The sequence below is a fragment of the Papio anubis genome, chromosome 20 (assembly GCF_008728515.1).
Source record: "Papio anubis isolate 15944 chromosome 20, Panubis1.0, whole genome shotgun sequence".
Classification (NCBI taxonomy): Eukaryota; Metazoa; Chordata; class Mammalia; order Primates; family Cercopithecidae; genus Papio; species Papio anubis.
The window spans coordinates 48,341,899-48,356,661 of record NC_044995.1 but is presented as its reverse complement, the minus strand read 5'-3'; the positions used below and the strand labels follow the sequence as shown (position 1 = coordinate 48,356,661).

At 53.7% G+C, this 14,763-nt stretch overlaps 1 protein-coding gene across 2 annotated transcripts in view; it reads right to left on the bottom strand.

The window, feature by feature from the left end:
* Positions 1-12,476, bottom strand: part of TLE6 (TLE family member 6, subcortical maternal complex member) — an 18,063-nt gene extending 5,587 nt beyond the window's left edge. Inside the window, exons 1-11 of one of the 2 annotated variants that reach the window (XM_009193124.2) lie at positions 12,395-12,476; positions 11,732-11,817; positions 9,529-9,611; positions 8,148-8,193; positions 7,530-7,571; positions 1,750-1,806; positions 1,403-1,658; positions 1,268-1,290; positions 854-920; positions 669-745; positions 516-553 (exon numbers count right to left, since the gene is read on the bottom strand). In XM_009193124.2, coding sequence (XP_009191388.1) covers positions 516-553; positions 669-745; positions 854-920; positions 1,268-1,290; positions 1,403-1,658; positions 1,750-1,806; positions 7,530-7,571; positions 8,148-8,193; positions 9,529-9,611; positions 11,732-11,782 — 740 coding nt within the window. In that variant the 5' untranslated portion in view covers positions 11,783-11,817; positions 12,395-12,476. Of the gene's footprint in view, positions 1-515; positions 554-668; positions 921-1,267; positions 1,291-1,402; positions 1,659-1,749; positions 1,807-7,529; positions 7,572-8,147; positions 8,194-9,528; positions 9,612-11,731; positions 11,818-12,394 lie in introns of both variants that reach the window. The other variant, XM_009193121.2, reaches the window with a different exon arrangement.
* Between the last annotated feature and the right edge of the window lie 2,287 nt (positions 12,477-14,763).

The following is a 14,763-nucleotide window of genomic DNA, read 5'->3' as shown; positions in this document are numbered from 1 at the left end:
CGGTATTGGGGCGACAATCCTGTGAACCTAACAATGAACTTTTTTTTGAGATGGAATCTCGCTCTGTCACCCAGGCTGGAATGCAGTAGGGGTTATCTCAGCTCACTGCAAGCTCCGCCTCCCAGGTTCACCCCATTCTTCTGTCTCAGCCTCCCAAGTAGCTGGGACTACAGGCGCCCGCCACCACGCCCGGCTAAGTTTTTGGATTTTTAGTAGAGACGGGGTTTCACCGTGTTAGCCAGGATGGTCTCGATCTCCTGACCTTGTGATCCGCCCACCTTGGCCTCCCAAAGTGCTGGGATTACAGGCATGAGCCACCGTGCCTGGCCTAACACTGCACTTTTCTACCCAGCCTCTGCAGCTGCTGTTGGAGAGGATGGCAGAGTAGTGATGGGAAAGGGGGAAGAAAGTATGACACCTCTGTTCCCCTCTATGTGCCGGGGACAGAGGTATAGACAGGAAGGAATTCCCGCTGACCCTCACCCCGCCCAAAAGCAAACAGTGCAGACACTTACATGGACTGTAGAAACGGAGAGGCTCTTCCTGGAGGCTCCTGTAGGTGGGGGAGATCACAGTTGCCCCCAGGCTCCCCACACATCTGTGTCCACCTCCTCTACCCCACCTGGGCCGCCTTCATGCTGGGCTACCAGCTCGGGCCTGGGTCTCACCTGGACCACACGACACCTTGTGTTCCTGTCTTGGGAACCATTGGTGGGGCTGGAGGAGGTCTCAGGTGGCCTGGGGGCTAGTCGGGAGACAAGAGGGACTAAGCGACTTGCATTGGCTCCTAAGCGCAGGCTGCCCCCGACCCCATCCCGCCTGGAGTCTGTCGGCCCTTGCCCGCTGGGATTACTGGAGGCATCTTCGGGACACGGGTCCGCTCCTGGGTCACAGGATTCCGGCGTCTTGCTTTCCTGCCCCTGGGAAATGGAAAAGTCTCATTAGGCCTGTTAGGACCGGAAACCCTCAGGGATTCCTGGGCAGCGTGCACAGGGCTTGTCAACTGCCTGGGGTCCCATCTCCGGGTCCAGGCAGAGTTGCAGAGAAGGTGTCAGGGTATAGGGTCCTGGAAGCCCTGGGCTGTGGGTCCTAGGCTGCTCCAGTATAGCCTCCTGGATCACCCAAGTGCCCCCCGCCCCGGGCGACTCGAGGGGCAGGATGGAAGGAAGGCAAATTGCACAGGAACCTCAGGTGCCTTGACCTGGAGGAGCCCAACTGTCTGCCTGGCAGCCCACCCCTGCGGGTAGGGCCAAGGTTGTTTACTCACCAGGCCTGGTGCCTGCTCTGTCTCTATGACAACGGAGAGGAGGAGGGGGACAGAGAGAGAACAGCAGGGTTCACTGCACAGCCCCAGGATGCAGCCTGCGGCCACCCCTTCCCTCTCAGCCTCGGGGACACTCACGTCTGTCTCTGGGCTTTGCCTTCTCATCTCGGACGCCGGCAAAAATCCGCCAGAGTTGCTCTGTCAGAGTGTCGTGCCAAAACCAAGGCTCCTTGTCCCAGAACAGCTGGGTCTCCGGCTGGTCGTCCGCCTCCAGAGGCCGCCGGAGCCAGTCGGAGGACCTGGTGGCCATGATGTCCTCAAAGCTTGACTCCTGCGGGGTCTTGTCCTCTGCCTGCCGGGGCATCCCAGGGCTGACTGGTTCAGCAGGGGAGACCTGGCCCGGCAGGAACGAGGTGGTGACAGCTTTGAGGATGTACCTTCACCCAAGCCTGTCCCCTCCCCTCCTCGAAGACCCAGACACCCACCTGCTCAGACTGGACACCCTGGCTGCAGCTCTCCACAATCTGTAAGAAGTTTCCTATCTAGAGGGAGGTTGGCAGCAAAACAGTTAAACGTTGTTGCAGTTAAGGGTTTGCAACCCTACAGCATGGTTATCCCCACCTGTCAAAAGGAGGTTATCGCATCTACTTTTTTCTTTTTTTGAGACCGAGTCTCACTGCGTTGCCCAGGCAGGAATGCAGTGGCACCATCTCGGCTCACTGCAACCTCCGCCTCCCAGGTTCAAGTGAGTCTCTTGCCTCAGCCTCCTGAGTAGCTGGGATTACAGGTGCCCACCACCACGCCCAGCTAATTTTTTTATTTTTAGTAAAGATGGGTTTCACGGCCGGGCGCGGTGGCTCAAGCCTGTAATCCCAGCACTTTGGGAGGCCGAGACGGGCGGATCACGAGGTCAGGATATCAAGACCATCCGGGCTAACACGGTGAAACCCCGTCTCTACTAAAAATACAAAAAATTAGCCGGGCGAGGTGGCGGGCGCCTGTAGTCCCAGCTACTCGGGAGGCTGAGGCAGGAGAATGGCGTGAACCCGGGAGGCGGAGCTTGCAGTGAGCTGAGATCCGGCCACCGCCCTCCAGCCGGGGCGACAGAGCGAGCCCCCGTCTCAAAAAAAAAAAAAAAAAAAAAGATGGGTTTCACCATGTTGGCCAGGCTGGTCTTGAACTCCTGTCCTCAAGTGATCTGCCCATCTCAGTCTCACTAAGTGCTGGGATTACAGGTGTAAGCCACTACCCCCGGCCTTCATCTACTTTTTTTGGAGCTAAGATCTCACTCTGACACCCAGGCTGGAGTGCAGTGGAGCGATGACAGCTCACTGTACTCTCAACCTCCCGGGCTCAAGTGATCCTCCCATCCCTCCTGCTCAGCTCCTGAGTAGCTGGGGTTACAGGTGTGCACCACCATGCTCAGCTAATTTAAATACATTTTTTGTAGAAACGGGGGTCTCATTATATTGCCCAAGCTGGTCTTGAATTCCTGGCCTCAAGTGATCCTCCCACCTTTGCCTCCCAAAGTGCTGGGATGTAAGGTGTAAACCACTTGGCATGACTACCCACACCAGCATATATCTTTTTTTTTTTTGAGACAGAATTAGCTCTGTGGCCCAGGCCTGAGTGCAGTGGCCAGATCTCAGCTCACTGCAAGCTCTGCCTCCCGGGTTTAGGCCATTCTCTGCCTCAGCCTCCCGAGTAGCTGGGCTACAGAGCCCGCCACCTGCGCCCGGCTGGTTTTGCTTATTTTGGTGAGGCGGAGTTTCACGTATTAAGCCAGGATGGTCAGAATCTGACCTCGTGATCCACCCGTCGGCCTCCCAGAGTGCTGGGATTACAGGCTTGAGCCTTACAGCGCCGGCTGTATTTTTTAGCTAGAGATGGGGTTTCGTGTTAGCCAGGATAGTGTGATCTCCTGACCTAAGTGATCCAAACATCTCGGCCTCCCTAAAGTGCTGGGGTTATGGGCTTTGACCACCATGCCGGGACTTTTTTTTTTCTTCTTTTTAAGACTGAGTCTGCTTGGTAGCCGGTGGCTCACATGCAATCCCAGCTGGGAGGCGGCGGGCCGGATCACAAGGTCAGGAGAGATGAGACCCTTGGTGAAACCCCGTCTCTACTAAAAATACAAAAAAAAAATTAGCGAGGCCCTTGGTGGTGGCATGCTGATCCCAGCTACTCAGGGAGGCTGAGACAGGAGAATAAAGCGTGAACCAGGGAGGCAGGAAGCTGCAGTGAGCGAGATCGGCGCCACTGCACCTCAACCTGAAGCGACAACAGAGCAAGACTCAGTCTCAAAAAAAAAAAGGGCTGACACAGAGTCTCACTCCTGTTGGCGCCAGCCCAGGCAGGAGTACAGTGATGTGATCTCGATATCTGTCTCCCAGGTTCAAGCAGTTCTCCTGCCTCAGACACTTTAAGTAGCTGGGATTACAGGTGTGTGCCACCACCGAGCTGATTTTTTTTGAGGTGGAGTCTTGCTCTGTCACCAGACTGGAGTGCAGCAGTGTGATCTGCGACTCACGCCACAAGCTCCACCTCTGGGATTTGGCAATTCTGCCTCAGCCTCCCGAGTAGCTGGACTCACAGTCCCTTCTACGCCTGGCTAATTTTTTGTATTTTCAGTAGAGACAGGGTTTCACTGACCGTTCAATCTCCTGACCTCATGATCTGCCTGCCTCAGCCTCCCGAAGTGCTGGGTTTACAGGTGTGAGCCACCGTGCCCGGCTGATTTTTGTATTTTTAAGTAGAGCCAGGGTTTCACCATGTTGGCTAGGCTGGTCTTGAACTCCTGAGCTCAGATGATTCTCCTGCCTTGGTCTCCCAAAGTGCTGGGATTGCAGGTGTGAGCCACCGTGCCTGTAATCCCTTTTTGGGATGTTTTAAAAAGAAAACCTGCCCACCACCACCCTTTGCTTAAAATAGCTTCAAGCAGGCCAGGCACAGTGGGTGAAACCCCGTCTCAACTAAAAAATACAAAAAAAAAATTTAGCCAGGCTTGGTGGCGGGCACCTGTAGTCCCAGCTACTCGGGAGGCTGAGGCAGGAGAATGGCGTGAACCCGGGAGGTGGAGCTTGCAGTGAGCTGAGATCGCGCCACTGCACTCCAGCCTGGGCAACAGAGCGACTTTGTCTCAAAAAAAACAAAAAAAAGGCTTCAGGCAGCAAAACAGCATTTGCTTAAACTTTGGCATCGTCTTTACTAACAGTATAAAATTAGCTGGGCATGGTGGCGGGTGCCTGCAATCCCAGCTACTTGTGAGGCTGAGGCAGGAGAATTGCTTTAACCCTGGAGTGCAGAGGTGCGATCTCTGCTCACTGTAACCTCTGCCTCCTGGGTTAAAGCAATTCTCCTGCCTCAGCCTCACAAGTAGCTGGGATTGCAGGCACCCGCCACCATGCCCAGCTAATTTTATATTTTTAGTAGAGACGAGGTTTCTCCATGTTGACCAGGCTGGTCTCAAACTCCTGACCTCAGGTGATCCGCCCACCTCAGCCTCCCAAAGTGCTTGGATTACAGGTGTGAGCCACCGCACCCAGTCTGGTGTTTTTTATTTAAAACGAACAAACAACAATAATCAAGTCATCTGACCACTGCCAATCTCAAATTTAAATGTAGTTTCCCAGTAAACAATAAAATCTAGATCAACACCATCCAGTACACATATAATTGGAATCATATATTAATATAGTCATGCATATGAAATGTCTCGTAGCCATGTTCAAAGTATAAAGAAACTCACCAGGTGCAATGGCTCACACCTGTAATTCCAGCACTTTGAGAGGCTGAGGCGGGCGGATCACCTGAGGTCAGGAGTTCGAGACCAGCCTGGCCAACATGGAAAAACCCTGTCTCTACTAAAAACATAAAAGTTAGCCAGGTGTGGTGGCCCATGCCTGTAATCCCAGCTACTAGGGAGACTGAGGCAGGAGAATGGGTAGAACCCAGGAGGCAGAGGTTGCAGTGAGCTGAGATCCTGCCACTGCACTCCAGCCTGGGAGCCAGAGCCTGATCCGTCAAAACAACCACAAAAAAAGAAAGCAAGGTGAGTGATCCCCTAAGTTTTTTCTACAAACAGGCTACCTGTCTGTTTCCTTAGTAGGAAGGCGGAGGGAGGGGCGGGGAGGGGAGATCCTCCATCGGAGCCCTGCGGGGCGCTCCAGGCAGCTGTCTGCTGGGGCAGCCAGTGATGGATTTCCCAGCTGAGCCCGCCCAGCAGCAGCAAAGCCCAGGGGAGCCCTCTCCAATTCACCCCGCCTCGTTAATGCGCAATTTACCGGCACTTTAATGCGCTCAGCATGAAAAGTGTGGCTCCCTTCTGCCTGCTAGCAGGTCCTCCCGGGGGAGAGTGGCAGGCGGGCTGGCAGAGGAGGGGGCTGTGCGCTGATGGGGATTTTAAAAGCACAGCAAGGAGGCTGCTGGGAAAGCCCGGAACTGGAAGCAGGGGGTGGGGGAAGCGGGCTGCCCCGGACCACATGCCAGACTGGGCTGCCAGGGATCCTGGGGCCTCCTGCAGTGGGGGCTAGGCAAGGACCCTCCTGGGTCTGGCGCCATCCTAAGTGCGTATCCCGACGCTCGGCAGTTGTGGTCAGGTTCCTCCCAAAACGCGTCCGCAATTATTCAATTATTTCTCATCACTAAGCAACCAGCATTCCACACCTGGACTGTCCTAACTGGTTCCCGGGCTTCTGTCCTCATCCCTCCCCTTCTGTCCTCTCCACAGTAGCCAGCGCCTGTCCTCTGTCTGCAGCCCTCCATGGTTCCCACCTCCCTCCCTTAGGGTTCAAGTCCAAGTCCTCCCTGAAGCTCACAGGGCACCGTGTGGCCTGCCCTCCCCTCCTCCTTCTCTCTGCTCCAGCCACTCGGGTCCCCTCGCAGTGCCTTCAGCACCAACACGACAGGCGCCGTCCTGCCTCAGGGCCTTTGCACAGGCTGTGCCCTCTGCCTGAGATACCCCTCCCATCCCAGACAGCCACACTTCCTCTTTGATGTCCTTTAAGCGTCCGCTCAGATATCACCTTCTCGCATGCCTTCCCCAACCACCCTGAATTGCAACCCTCACCCACCCTGGCCTCCCCAGTCCCCTGGGGGCTGCTCTCTTCCACCCCCCACCTTGCCCAGTCCTCACCCTCTAACACTCCATCTACCAGGCTCCACTCGCCCCAAGGGTGGAAAGCTCTGCGTTGTTCTTTGCTATTTTGCTGGCTTCTACAATAGTATTTGGCAAGGAGGTGACGGATAAATATCTGTTGAATGAATAACCATGTTTTGGTTGCTTCCTGGCCCCCCTCACCCTGTTCCCTCCGCTGCCCCCCTCTCCTCCCAGGCCCTGCTAAGTTGCAGACACGGCCCTGGGCCCCTGCCAGTTACATCTGGCACAGGCGGAAAATCCTGCCAGTGCCTGGGAGAAAAGGCCAGGTGGCGGGAGGACGGGCAGGGCTGGAAGGCGTACTTCAGCTTGGACCAGGCACCCTGGGTTGGCAGGTGGGAGCCTGGGCACCCCCCCTCCCCATGCAGAGCTCCCCTCGCTCCCATGTGCTATGGCCCCTCATTGAACACTCAGACACGCAGAGGAACACAGCGGGTGCCTGCCCCATCACAGGCTCTCTCTATCCAAAGCAACTGACCGGCATCTAGGTCGTGCAGGGGCCCAGGGAGCGGAAGGAGCAGGACTGACCCTCTCTTGGAAACAGCTCAGACAGGACTGGAGGTGCTCCCCAAGATATGGGGCCTCCGCTAATATCATAGGGGATTCCAAGTCAGGGTATGTCCCTCCTCTGCCAGCAGTCCCCTGTGGCTCCCACCTCCCTTGGGGTCAAAGCCCAAGTCCTTCCCATGGCTCACAAGGCTCTGCATGACCTGCCCCTGTCCCCTCCCTGTCTTCACCATCGCCTCTTTTTTTTTTTTTTTGAGACAGAGTCTCGCTCAGTCACCCAGGCTGGAGTGCAGTGCCACAATCTCGCCTCACTGCAATCGCCACCTTCCGGGTTCAAGCTATTCTCCTGCCTTAGCCTCCCAAGTGTCTGGGACTAGAGGTGCCCACCACCACACCCGGCTAATTTTTGTATTTTTAGTAGAGATGGGGTTTCATCATGTTGGCCAGGCTGGTCTCAAACTCCTGACCTCAAGTGATCTGCCCTCCTCAGCCTCCCAAAGGGCTGGGATTACAGGCATGAACCACTGTGCCTGGCCCCACCTCTGTCCTTTCTCATGCCTTTCACGGAGGGACAGCCGCACCCCTGAGCTCCTGGTCACCCACCTGCTTGTGATGTTCTGCCACATCCTGCTGGATCTTGTGCAGCTGCAAAGGGAAAACAGGGATCCCATCAGGAGGTGGTCTGGGTGTGAATGCTGTGTGACCCTGGGCAAGTTGCTCTACCTCTCTGGTCCCTACTCCACCCCCTGCCCCCACCTTAAAAAAATTTTTGTTTTCACCTTGTTTTCTCTTTTACTTTCATACTACGCTGATGTATGGTCCCTACTTTTTTTTCTGAGAGGGAATCTTGCTCTGTCGCCTGGGCTGGAGTACAGTGTGATCTCAGTTCACTGCAACCTCTGCCTCCCGGGCTCAAACGATTCTCCTGCCTCATCTTCCCGAGTAGCCGGTATTACAGGCACCCACCACCATGCCCGGCTAATTTTTGTATTTTTAGTACAGACAGGGGCTCTACCATGTTGGCCAGGCTGGTCTCAAACTCTTGACCTCAGGTGATCCACATGCCTTGGCCTCCCAAAGTGCTGGGATTACAGGCGTGAGGCACAGTGCCTGGCTGAAAAGAGCCTCTCTAGGGCACTCAGGAGGCAGGGCTGTGAAACCACTGCTTTGGCTTGTCCCAGTGGGGCCCTCCTTGATTGGGGCTGCCTGGGTCTGGCTCACCGAGTAGTAAATGCTCTCCAATTCCGCAGCAAAATGAGGAGAAAACCTGAGGGGGAAAGAGGAGAGGCTGGAAGACCTGTGACTTCAGGACCCCTTCCCCAGAGTAAGCCCCGCCCTCAACCCCTAGGGAGGGTCTCAACGAAGCTGGAAGGCATTGGCTCCCGAAGCCAAATTTAAGGCAGTGTCAAGAAGTTCAATAAAGATTTTAATGCAGTATATTCTTTTCTTTTTCTTTTTTTTTTTTTTTTTTTTTGAGACAGTCTCTCTTGTCACTCAGGCTAGATAGAGTGTAGTGGCACGGTCTCGGCTCACTGCAACTTCCGCCTCCCGGGTTCAAGAGATTCTCCCACCTCAGCCTCCCGAGTAGCTGGGATTACAGACACCCACCACCACGCCCAGCTAATTTTTTATTTTTAATGGTGAAAGTGTTTCACCATGGTGGCTAGGCTGGTCTCAAACTCCTGACCCCAGGTGATTGCCCACCTTGGACTCCCAAAGTGCTGGGATTACAGGCATGAGCCACCGCGCCCCACCCTGCCACTTTCTTCAATTTCTTTTTTTGAAACAGAATCTCACCCTGTTGCTCGGGCGAGGGTGCAGTGGTACAATCATGGCTCACTGCAGCCTCCAACTCCTGGGCTCAGATGATTCTCCTGCCTCAGTCTCCTGAGTAGCTGGGACTACAGGTATGCACCACCACATTCAGATTTTTATTTTTTAAGAGATGCTGCCTCACTATGTTGCCAAGGCCGGTATTAAACTCCGGGCTCAAGCGATCCTCCTGCATCTGCCTCCCAAAGTGCTGGGATTACAGGTACAAACCATTGCACCCAGCCCATGCAGTGTTTTTTTTTTTTTTTTTGAGACGGAGTCTCACTCTGTAGCCTAGGCTGGAGTGCAGCGGTGTGACCCCGGCTCACTGCAATCCTCCGCCTCCTGGGTTCAAGAGATTCTCCTGCCTCAGCTGGGATTACAGGCACCCGCCACCACGCCTGGCTAATTTTTGTATTTTTTGTAGAGACGGGCTTTCACCATGTTGGCCAGGTTGATCTGGAGCTCCTGACCTCAAGTGATCCGCCCGCCTCTGCCTCCCAAAGTACTGGGATTGCAGGTGTGAGCCACCACACCCAGCCATTGCAGTATTTTTCAACAATAAAATTGAATGCCAACAAATCCATGTCGCACAGGAAAATCAACATATTAAACAAAAGCTGGGATGGGTATTGCTGGGTTCTCCATGCTGGGTATCTGCATGGCTTCCTGTTCCTGAGCCTGTCTCTTGGGCCAGCAGTTTCTAGACCACTCACTAGGACCCCAAGGAGAGAGGCCAGGTGGGACCCCTTCCCAGCGTGGGACCGCCAGCCCCTGGAATTGCTCTCACCTGGGGAATTGCTTGAGCCGATTTAGAATGCCTTGATAATTCAGTGGTGGAGAGCTCTCAGAGTTCGAGATTCCAGGATGGGGCTGGAAAGGTCAAAGCAAGGTTACATAAAACTTACAATGCCCTGGCCTGGCACGGGTGGCTCACGCCTGTAATCCCAGCACTTTGGGAGGCTGAGACGGGTGGATCACGAGGTCAGGAGATCGAGACCATCCTGGCTAACATGGTGAAACCCTGTCTCTACTAAAAAAAAAAAAAAATACAAAAAACTAGCCAGGCGAGGTGGCGGGCACCTGTAGTCCCAACTACTCGGGAGGCTGAGGCAGGAGAATGGCGTGAAACCGGGAGGCGGAGCTTGCAGTGAGCCCATATCGTGCCACTGCACTCCAGCCTGGGTGACAGAGCGAGACTCTATCTCAAAACAAAAAAACCAAACAAAAAAACTTACAATGCCCCAAACACTCAAGACCCCAGGTCTCCATCTCAACCAGAGTATAGGTATTAGGTTGGTGCAAAAGTAATTGTGGTTTTTTTTTTTTTTTTGAAACCAAGTCTTGCTGTCACCTAGGCTAGAGTGCAGGGGCACAATCTCAGCTCACTGCAACATCTGCCTCCCAGGTTCAAGTGATTCTCCTGCCTCAGCCTTCCGAGTAGCTGGGATTACAGACGCCTCCCACCATGCCTGGCTAATTTTTGTATTTTTAGTAGAGATGGGGTTTCACCATCTCGGCCAGGCTGATCTCAACCTCCTGACCTCGTGATCCACCCGCCTCGGCCTCCCAAAGTGCTAGAATTACAGGCATGAACCACTGTGCCCGGCCTCTCTTATTTCAGTACCTAAAAGAGCATCTTCCATTTTGCACGTTGGCCTAAAGTCTAAAATATTCACCACATTCTTGTGATGAAAATAGAAGCACAAAATATTTTTAAAAATAAAAGGCCAGGCAAGGTGGCTCACGGCTGTAATCCCAGCACTTTGGGAGGCCGAGGTCAGCAGATCACCTGAGGTCAGGAGTTTGAGACAAGTCGAGGCAACTCAGCAAAACCCTGTCTCTACTAAAAATACAAAAATTAGCCGGGCATGGTGGCACACACCTGTAATCCCAGCTACTCGGGAGGTTGAGGCAGGAGAATCATTTGAACCTGGGAGGTGGAGGTTGCAGTGAGCCAAGATCGTGCCACTGCACTCCAGCCTGGGTGACAAGAGCAAGACTCAATAAAATAAAGTCTCTTGGCTAGGTGCAGTGGCTCACGCCTGTAATCCCAGCACTTTGGGAGGCTGAGGCAGGCAGATCACGAGGTCAGGAGCTCAAGACCAGCCTGGCCAACATGGTGAAACCCCATCTCTACTAAAAATACAAAAAAAAAATTGGTGGTCATGGTGGCAGGTGCCTGTAGTCCCAGCTACACGGGAGGTGAGGCAGGAGAATTACTTGAACCCGGGAGGCGGAGGTTGCGGTGAGCTGAGATTGCGCCATTGCACTCCAGCCGAGGTGACAGTGTGAGACTCCCTCTCAAAAACAATAGTCATAAAGTCTCAAAACAAAATATTCCTCATCTGACCCCTTTACAAAAAAGTTTGCTCAGCCCTGAGAGCCTAAATTTACCAATGGTCATCTCTGGGACATAAAGTACAGGGAGCCCGGATTGCTTGTAAAATATTAACCAAATACGTGCTGTGTTCCTGTGTTTTTTATCACGTATGTGATTAGAAGCTACATTTTTTTAAAGATGGGATCTCACTTTGTCACCAAGGCTGAAGTGCAATGCCTCAAACTCCTTGGGCTCAAGCAAAGCCTCTGCCTCAGCCTCCTGGGTAGCTCCAACTACAGGCAGGCCCATGTCACTAGGCCCAGCTGATTCTTTTAGTTTAATTTTTTTTTTTTTGTAGAGACGGGGTCTCATTATGTTGTCCAGGCTGGTCTCAAACTGCTGGGCTCAAATGATGTTCCTACCTCGGCCTCCCAAAATGTTGAGATCACAGTTGTGAGCCACTGTGTCCAGCCTACACTTAATTTTTTTTAAAAAAACGGCTCCTTGGCACCTGTCTTGAATGTAGCAGTGACTGGTATTGTCTTCAGCTGCGGGGCCGGGATGAGGCCAGCCCAGGTCACAGGTGGATACAGGATGAGAAAGGGGCAGAACCTCATTGGGCCGACCTGGGTTTCCCTTGAGGGCTGATCCCACCCCATGCCCTCCTCACCGAAGTGCCTTTCGGGGGGTCCTTGGGGCTAGGGTGGTCCCTAGAGGTCATCTTCAGGCAGTAGCCTCCAGGACTTTAGCCAAAGTCTAAAACAAGCAGACAGCAGGTCTTGAAGGACAGAAAATAAGGCAGTGCCAGGGAGGGAACCACTCCTTACCCCACGTGCACCTCCCGGTTTGGTCAGTCTCCAGGGCCCCAGTCCTGCGGTTCCCCCATGCGTTCCCTAGGTCCCGTCCTCACTTATCAATGCCTCCAGCTGCCCAGATTCGTGGGGCCGGGAACCCAGAAAGAACTGAGCCCTGCCTCCCAGGCCTAACCCTAGGAGGTTGGGGTGGATGGTGCACATACACACTCCCTGCTGGGGGCAGTCAGGGATGGGGGAGCACAGGGAAGGTCACCAAAGCTCAACCTTAGTTTTGAGACAATTTCCTAAAGTGCAGAGAGATCACTAGAAAGGGGTTTTGAAGGATGAATAGGAGTTAGCCAGGTGCATTAGGCAGAATTCATCCGACAGAAGAAACGACCTCCCGCCACCTGCATCCCAGCTGCAGCACCAAGCTCCTTCCTTGCCTCAGTCCTGCCCTTCCACGCCCCTGCAGCCCCTTCCCCGGCCCGGGAATCTTGGAGTCCCCCCAACCCCCAGGAAAACGCCTGGCAACTCACGTCCCTCACAGGGCGGAAGCTGCCGAGGTCAGCCAAGTTCAGGCCAAGAGGAAACTCCTCCTTCCCCCACCGGGGGCCATTTGACCCATCGGGCCCCGCCTTGTCCCGCCCTGTCCCCGCCCCGTCCCGCCCAGGCCCCACCCAGCCGCCACCTGGACCGCGAAGCGGATCAATGAAGGCGCAGTAGCTGCACGTGGGTTCGGGCTCGGGGTGGGCAGGCATCTGGCGGCGCTGGCCAATCGTGAGGCCGTTTGCGCACGTGGGTCGCGTACGCCCTCCCTGATTGGCCGGCTCTCCCCGGCTGCCGGCCAAGCTGTCACTCAGCGAGCCGGGAGCCTCCGCTTAACCCTTTCGGTCCCGCTGCCGGGAAGAGCTGAATTGCAGAGCTCTAGGCAATTTGGGGTCCCAGCGGGGGCGGGGATATTTAGGAGGGCGTGGGGCTTGAGGCTCGGAGGGTGGAACTTGGGGAAGGCTAGGTGGCGAGTAATTGCATTGTTTTACGCATTTTTAGCCTTGTCCGGAAGTGGCTTATGGCTGGAGGTGAGGAGTGGGAGGTGGGTGGGGTCAATCTTTAGCGCTCTCACCCCAATGCTTAGATACGGGCTAATTATATTTTCCTCAATATTAAATAACGTGCAATGCAAACGAAGCTTCTAGTCCTCTTTCGGGAGCCAACTTACTGGGTTCCCTTGATGGTCCTAGCCCCGGGCTATGGATTTATCATATTGGAGCTCCCAGCCCAGTGACAAAGGCTCTGAGAGCAGAAAGCCGGACAGCAGAGGCCCTGAGGCTGGTACAGTATTGCCAGATCCAAGCCCGGGGTGGGAGAGAGTGGTGGGTATTCCAGATGGAGGGAATAGTGGAAGCCCTCAGGCGGAGCTGGGCCGGTTACAGGAGAAGACCGGGAGGCTAATGGGGCTGCGTGCACTCCGAACAGGCCTGGGATGATTTCAGAGAGGTAAGTGGGTTGCTACAGAGCGAGAGAAACCTGCTATGTGGGGTGGTGGGGATAGGGGTAAGGGGATTCCGGAGTTCTGTTTCGGCCTATTCAAAATATGAAGACAAGGCACCATGGCTCACACCTGTGATCCCAGCACTTTCGAAGGCTGAGGTGGGAGGATTGCTTGAGGCCAGGAGTTGGAGACCAGTCTGGGCAATACAGTGACACCCCGTCTCTACAAAAAAATTTTTAAATTAGCCAAGTGTGGTGGTCATGCACCTGTAGTCTCAGCTACTGGGGAGGCTGAGGCAGGAGGATTGCGTAAGCCCACACTCCAGTCTGAGCAACAGAGCAAGACCCCATCTCAAAAAAAAACCCAACATACATATTACAATACATATATAAAGTACATATTATATATATAAAGTGTATGTTATACGTATATAAAGTATATATAATATATAAAGTATATGTTATACATATAAAGTATATATTATATATAAAGTATATACGTTATACATATATAAAGCATATATAATATATAAAGCATATATGTTACATATAAAGCATATATATTATATATATAAAGTATATATGTTATATATATATATGTAGTGAGAGCCCAAGATTCTTTCTGTTTGGCCCAGGACCTGGTACTGGCATTAGCGGTTCGCTCTGCCAGGGACAGTCTCCCTCAGACAGCCACTGGCTGGCTCCTTACTCCCTCAGATCCCTACTTAGAAATCACCACATTGGGCCGGGCACAGTGGTGCATGCCTGTAATCCCATCACTTTGGGAGGCAGAGGTGGGTGGATCACCTGAGGTCAGGAGTTCCAGACCAGCTTGGCCAACATGGTGAAACCCTAGCTCTACTAAAATACAAAAATTAGCCGGGTATGGTGGTAGGCACCTGTAGTCCCAGCTACTCAGGAGGCTGAGGCAGAAGAATCACTTGAATCTCGGAGGCAGAGGTTGCAGTGAGTTGAGATCGTGCCACTGCACTCCAGCCAGGGTGACAGAGCAAGAGTCTATCTCAGAAAAAAAAAAAAAAAAATCACGTCAGGCCAGGCGTGGTGGCTCACGCCTGTAATCCCAGCACTTTTAGAGGCCGAGGCGGGAGGATCACTTGAGGTCAGGAGTTCCAGACCAGTCTGGCCAACATGCTGAAACCCTGTCTCTACTAAAAATACAAAAATGAGCTGGGCATGGTGACGCACACCTGTAATCCCAGCTACTTGAACCTGGGAGGCGAAGGTTGCAGTGAGCCGAGATGGCGCCATTGCACTCCAGCCTGGGCGACACAGTACTCTGCCCCAAAAGAAAAAAAAGAGTTCGTGACCAACCTGGCCAACATGGCAAAACCCTGTCTCTATTAAAAATACAAAAATCAGGCCGGGCGCAGTGGCTCAAGCCTGTAATCCCAGCACT